Below are 7,509 nucleotides of genomic sequence, written 5' to 3' on the forward strand. Positions count from 1 at the left end.
ATAGCATTAAAAACAAAGCATAGACGAGTTATGGCAACCCGAACTTTGTTAGGCAAGATTACCCGAATTGCTACAGGCAGTAGTTGTTGCATTTATACATGGCAATCATGAGATTTCAAGCCAACCAATTTAAGATCTTTAATGGATACAAGGTTGTTGATATTTGAAGAGTATCCTTCAGGGACTTTGACATTCCGCAAACAATGACAAAAACTCCTTTTTTCCTTTGTTGACATTGTGTGACATGCTGGGGGTAGATACGTTCGCGAACCTTTTGCTATTGGATGTAACTGCTCCCGTATACCCATGTCAACCAAGTCTTGACGACACTTCAAACCATCCTTTGTCTTGCCTTTAATGTTAAGAAGGGTGCCAATTAAACTATCATAGACATTTTTCTCCACATGCATGACGTCTATACAATGTCTAACATCAAGATCAGACATTTTTCTCCCGTATACTCAGTCTAGATGTTTGTCTCACTATTGGTTTTCTTTTGTGTCTTCCCAAAGATAGTTATGATGTCGTTCACACAATCATGTACTTCTTTACCATTTAACGGTTTTGGCGCACTTTCATTTTCTTGAGATCCATTGAAAGCTTTCTTTAATCGTCGATATGGACGGAACTGGTTCAGAAATCTTCGATGCCTTGTGTATATTGTTTTCTTTCTATGTTTTAGTTGGACGAAACTTGTATTTTTCTCACAAATAGGACATGCGTGATGGCCTTTCACACTGTAACCACTTAAATTTCCATATGCTGGAAAGTCATTTATGGTACATAAAACCATTGCACGCAACCTAAAGGTCTCCTGCAAATTCTCATCCCAAACATCTACCCCGTGTTCCCACATTGTCCGTAGGTCTTCAATCAATGGAGTTAGATACACGTTAATATCATTACCGGGCTGTCTTGGTCCTGCTATCATCATGCAAAGCATTATGTACTTCCGTTTCATGCACAACCAAGGAGGAAGGTTATAAATCATCAGCAAAACAGGCCATGAACTATGACTGGTGCTTAAGTTACCAAAAGGGTTCATTCCATCGAAGGCAAGACCAAGCCTTAGATTTCTGGTCTCATTCCCAAAATCAGGATACAAAGCATCGAATGCCTTCCATTGCAGACTATCAACCGGATGTCGGAGCAATCCATCAATTTTTCTGCCTTCAACATGCCACATCAACTGTTTTGCATCATATCTATTAGCAAACAATCGCCTAAACCTTGGTATTATTGGAAGATACCAACAAACCTTTGTTGGATGACTGTTCTCTGCGGTTGCAACATCACTCTCTTCATGGTTGTTGACCTTGTAGCGGGATACACCACATGTTGGGCATGTGCGCATTTTTGCATACTCATTTCTATACAATATGCAATCATTTGGGCATGCATGGATTTTCTGGTACTCCATTCCCACTGGACATAAGATCTTCTTCGCCTCGTATTGACTCTTTGGCAACGTGTTATCTTCAGGAAGCAACTTTTTCAATAACACTAGCAATTCAGTAAAGCTCTTGTCACTCCAGCCAAATCGTGCCTTCAAGTTGACCAAAGCTAAGACTGCAGACAACCTTGTGAATGTTGTGCACCCAGAATACACAGGAGTCTTTGAATCATTCTCTATTTTGTCATACAAAGGAGCATGTGCTTGCCGAAAACCATCCTGCCCAAGGTCGCGAATCATTTCTTCTATACGACAACCCATATCTACATCGATTGCCTCAGTGTGAGACAATGTTGGATTGTCTGGCAATTCCCCATGCCATATCCAGTTTGTGTAATTTGGAATCATCCCGTGACATATTAGATGTGATCTTATTTCACTTAGTGTCTGGTGTCTACCATTTGCACATTTTACACATGGACAAAAATATTTTCCGCGCAAGGAAGGGGCATGCATTTCAGTAAATTGGAGAAACTGTTCCACCCCAGGCCCATACTCAGCAGTGATGCGTGATGCTCTCATCTAACTTCGATCCATGTTGTCCGTTTGCTGCACAATCTTATGAAGTTATGTAACATGCATGCGACATCTCACTTTTCTAAGTAAAGTTGTGGCCCTATCCCATTCAGGAAGTAATTTTTTTTATAGTAGATTGAATACTACAAGTTAATTGTCTTTTCTAAATTTGACAAAATTTCGGCAGCATTTCGCCTAAGTCCCCAAGTACACAAGATGAAAGTGGTGATGTATTGTTATCCAACACATTCAAGTATGCACTCGGAGAACAAAGGGAAATGAAGTATACCGAAATGTTGACAAATTTAAGAAAAGAAAATTAACCTATACGTAATAATCTACTATAAAAAAAGATTCTTCCCAAACTGTCCAAACGGACAATTCAAGATTCAATACACCGATTAATACAAACTATCCGTATTAATCGATGTATAGAATCTCAAATGGGAAACTAAGGTTCACTCACAATGCTCATGATTTAGTTATATAATACATCACGTCATATACAAAGGAGCATTCAATTATCATTGTTGTGAGTCAAAGAAATACAAACCTAAAAAATATGGTTAATAACAGCTACAACTGTGACGACAGTAATGGCAAGGCAAAGACAGCAGTGTAGATTCAACTCCTCAGTACGTGGGAAAATTCATTGGTTCTAGGTTATTTTTCAGAAGCAACTACCTACAAACAAAAAACACATAATATCCAATATATCAGAGCTTATTTCTACATCTCAAGCACAAGGTATGAAGAATCGTGTAATTAAGGATGTAAATAGCAACTATAACTGACTGACATAAAAGTTACAAATAAATTTGTATACTAAACTCCAACAAAATGTAATTAATAAAAAAGAAGGTTGGTTAAACTTTCTTCTACCAATACCATTTTGAATATGTATAAGAGTCTGAAACTAATAACTGTTAGAACAAAAATCAATTGTTCAGAATTTTCGTAATACAAATCCTACATAATTGACCGGCCTTTTACAAATATTAATGCTAACCTCGTCAGGAAGTACTCAACAAAAGAAAAAGGGTGCATAAGCATAAAGAATGCTTTATTGTAAATGATACATCATGCATGAAACTGTCTGCGGTTTTCATTTAGCTATTATGAAAAATTTGAGTTATTAAGTAGGCTATATATTAGGTCAAAGCTAAGGATCATTGTTTAAGTATGAGCAATATCAGTCATAAAATACCGGTATTACTAGGGAGTATCAAGCTAACTGCATGCAGTTTCTGACATTCAAAGGCATAGTTGGATCATTTAGATCCAGCCAGATACATACTTAGCTTTCCAGTGAGCACATTCTTTATTCTCTAGTAGTTCAAGAAGTCCTTCCAGTATCTGCATATTTAATTTAAAGTAAATAATTAAAATATTGAATCAAACGATAAAAGGAAATAATTAAGAAAAAAAAGTGTAGTGAGTTTCAATAAAGGAAACAGTCCAAACTTCATATGTTGAAAATAAAGGATTTCTAATATATACTGTCATAGTTTTCTGTCTAGGCTTTTAACTGTTTAGTGCAAGTTTGGGCTCAACAGTGCATATTGGAATGCAAGAAGAGCTCATACCTGTCAATTAACCTCATATATTCTCAATTAAAAACATTTATAGAAGAATAAAACATTTAAAATTAGTACCTCCAATCTTTCACAGCTGCAGCAGTGAGCTGTATATTATCATATTCATGACATGGGCGATAATTTTACCAAAAAAGGGGTGGCACCAGCTATATCTGATCAAACCAGTAGAATTTATAGGAACCTGAAATTAAAATAAATACTCATTAGTGTTAATATCACCATCCTGAAATTAAAACTAGTGGTGTTGGTAACTTAGATACCAAGTCAACCAGAGGGTAAGGTAGCCACCTACTCATCCCAAAAGGATATTGATATAGGAACCTGAAATTAAAATAAATACTCATTAGTGTTAATACAAGATGAATCTCTTGTTCCTGCTGCAGTAATATGACCTGTCTCTTATTCTTGCAGCTTAATTGGTATCAAAATGGCTCCAAGTTAAGTGGGATTGTCTCTAGAGTGATTAGTAAGGGTGTTTTTATGAGTTTATCCTTGTAATTTATTTAGTATGTTAAGATTACAATTCACTTTAAATTAAATTAAGGTTGGACACACCATTGCTTGCTTTGATGACAAACATACTTTAGAGGAGCCTTATCCAATTGGTATGATGTGCACATATTTATCGTTAATATGTATCTTCTTTATGTAGAGGCATGTTGAATGTTACATATATTGTACTATTATTGTGAATCATGTTCATAGACACCATTGATCTCTAAATCCTTAATGATTTTGCCTATGTTTTTTGTTGGTCTCTATTTACCTCAGTACTTCCAGTGATAGAGCTACCTTACATTTTATCTACTCTCTTAGCTTGGACTTTCACTGGTCTTCTCTACATATGCCCAGACAAACCTCCTAAGGTAGAAAAAACAGAAATTTAAATGCTGAAAATGTATTAAAGTAAGCTATTTCTGATTATATAGTCAAGGCTATTGTATAGGTCCTATAGAATATTGTTTTCTTTCAACTATTTCAGCAAGAAAAGAATTGCTGCTGAATGCAATGATCTCTCACAATCTCCCATGTTTAGTTTTTAGTTCCCTGGTTAAAATTAATTTTTGGGATGTATCAAACATTTACAGCACAGAATTGATGCGCACTAGCCACTAATTTATGTAATTGGACTTAAGAATACAATTCATGCGCACTACCCACTAATAACACATGGTCCATGAGCCATCGAGAAGGTGAAAGTCGAATATTATCACATCTTTATATGAAAAGTAACTTAGGAATGGATAGGTAGACTTGTCAAACAATCTCTCTTTTTTTCTCCTTTTTTTTATTTACTTTTCTTTTCTTGTTGTTGAGTTTAATCATTTGGTTCGGTTGTAGATTCTCCCCTTTAGAATTGGGTTTAGAACTTATAAGAAGACAGAAATAAAAATATAAATATAAATTGCACTGTGTTTCTGATCAGTTCAAGAAAAAAGACAAAACTTAAAGTAAATAATTGAGATATTTAATCAAACGATAAAAGGAAATAATTAAGAAAAAAAAGTGTAGTGAGTTTCAATAAAGGAAACAGTCCAAACTTCATATGTTGAAAATAAAGGATTTCAAATATATACTGCCATAGTTTTCTGTCTAGGCTTTTAACTGTTTAGTGCAAGTTTGGGCTCAACAGTGCATATTGGAATGCAAGAAGAGTTCATACCTGTCAATTAACCTCATATATTCTCAATTAAAAACAGTTATAAAAGAATAAAACATTTAAAATTAGTACCTCCAATCTTTCACAGCTGCAGCAATGAGCTATATATTATCATATTCATGAGATGGACGATAATTTTATCAAAAAAGGGGTGGCACCAGCTATATCTGATCAAACCAGCAGCATTTATAGGAACCTGAAATTAAAATAAATACTCATTAGTGTTAATATCACCATCCTGAAATTAAAACTAGTGGTGCTGGTAACTTAGATACCAAGTCAACCAGAGGGTAAGGTAGCCACCTACTCAAGCCAAAAGGATATTGATAATTGACCATTCCCAATTCCACATATTATATTTGTTTTAAAAATTTCCCAACCTTGAAGACAAAACTCACCCTTTTCTGATAATTGCGTCTTTTCCATGACTTAAAGACAAAACTCACCTCAATTTCCAGGTAGATTCAGACACCCTTCTCTGCTCTACCAAAGGTAGATTCATACAATATAGTTAGTGATAATTGTTACATTGTAACAAACTAATTAGTTATGCCTATCAATACCCCCTTGCCTTTCTTAAAAGATCCACCTGATCAGCACTTCCATGTCACCCTATGTTAGTAAATGAGTTTATGCATCACATGTTAATTGCATTTAGTATGAATAGGAATTAGTAATTAAAAAGTAAGTGTAAAACTCACTCTTTTTTTATTATCAAGTTATTTGTGTGAAATATTATCCTGTTTTGTCGATAATTAATTTTTATTGGAAAATTTAACTGATCATTCTTAATGAAATCTTTCATCTCAACCTAAAAATGGTTCCCACATAATCTATTAAGTATTAACAGTCTATATATGAAGTACAACACAATTAATTTTACTAAAGCAATCCCATGTATCTCTTTCACTCTCTTTTCTCTACATTCAACGTGATAAATAAGATCCAAGAAAATCTACTAAAACAAAAGGAGCATGAAAAATGTACATTTTACATGGTTCCAATATTTTCATTTATATTCAAGGTAACCCTTTGATATCAAGGCTAGAAGGAATTGGCACCTGAAGTTTAATTATTAAATCTTCAAATTGTGAAAACAATAAAATAAAAGATGGATATAGAATTTTGTTCAAGTGCACAGTCACTCATTCCACGATGGTATATGTATCCCATCCGTAGCTGTTCTGCAACTAAGTTGAGTCTTGTATTCCAAAGATGGATATAGAATTTTGTTCAAATTGGGAAGGCTTTACTTATTTCAGAATCAGTATAAACCACTAACTTAAACTCAGATTTATAGTGCCAAGTCACCTAAGAATTTATTTATTCGAACACAAATTATAAAGTTTGTCATGTTTTACAGTAGACATTTGGTTAGGTTCAATATAAGAGTTTAAAATCCATGAAGGCTATACTAATTTCATGCTCATCTAGGCTAATGTGGAAACCACACCATTTTAGCAAACTCACAATAGTTGCTTTCAATAGGACCCGTATATACACATTATTTATTTTTATTTTTCTCAATACAAACAACTCTACGCAATAAATCTTTGCATGGAGCAACTCTTGTTTGTTGCTTCCAATGGATCTCACTAAAATGTTTTTAACACATCTACAAATTATAATAATAATTTCAGACTTTTATTTTTTTATTTTTTATTGAGTAGCAATGTTGCTTTGCCTCAGCAGCAACATTTCCAGCACTACTATAGTGGGAGTTGCTATGCTTGCACGGTGCTAGCTTTGACAAATTGCTTCCTTGGTTCAAGGCCTCTTAGACCTCCTAGCCTCCTCAACCACCTCATTGGCAATCAAAACACCATGGAGCAGCTGTCTACCCTTCACAAAGGTTGTTTGCCTTTCATCAATGTCCTTACTCCCAATATAATTTTTATTTTCATCGTCACTACCAATAACATGTGAAAAGCTTGAGTCCTGGTCATAAACTCCATAAATCAATACACCAAGTATACAATAGGTAGAGCAAATGAAAAATTTAAAAACAATGCTTTGGTGGGCAACACCCACAAATTTAAAAATTTACCAAATAAAGGAAAAATATTGTTTAAAAACAATGACATCAGAATCAATACAGTAGTAATAGAAACAAGGATATATGATGAGAATCATCAGACTGTATTTAAGTTACCATTTTACCTTTCATTTGATGAATTTGTTACATCATTCTCTAGGTTTTCTTGAACATCCTGATTATCTCCTGTTGTAGTCAAATTAATTTGCTAAACACTAAATTATGCTGCCATAGTATTTCCAGATTC

General features: G+C 34.3%; 1 protein-coding gene across 1 annotated transcript; it reads right to left on the reverse strand.

Annotated features, from left to right (window-relative positions):
• Positions 1-466: 466 nt before the first annotated feature.
• Positions 467-1,801, reverse strand: LOC114416219. The gene has a single exon (XM_028381089.1). It carries the CDS (start codon positions 1,799-1,801, stop codon positions 467-469), a length of 1,335 nt encoding a protein of 444 aa, XP_028236890.1.
• Positions 1,802-7,509: the final 5,708 nt, after the last annotated feature.

Source organism: Glycine soja, chromosome 6, assembly GCF_004193775.1.
Source record: "Glycine soja cultivar W05 chromosome 6, ASM419377v2, whole genome shotgun sequence".
Classification (NCBI taxonomy): domain Eukaryota; kingdom Viridiplantae; phylum Streptophyta; class Magnoliopsida; order Fabales; family Fabaceae; genus Glycine; species Glycine soja.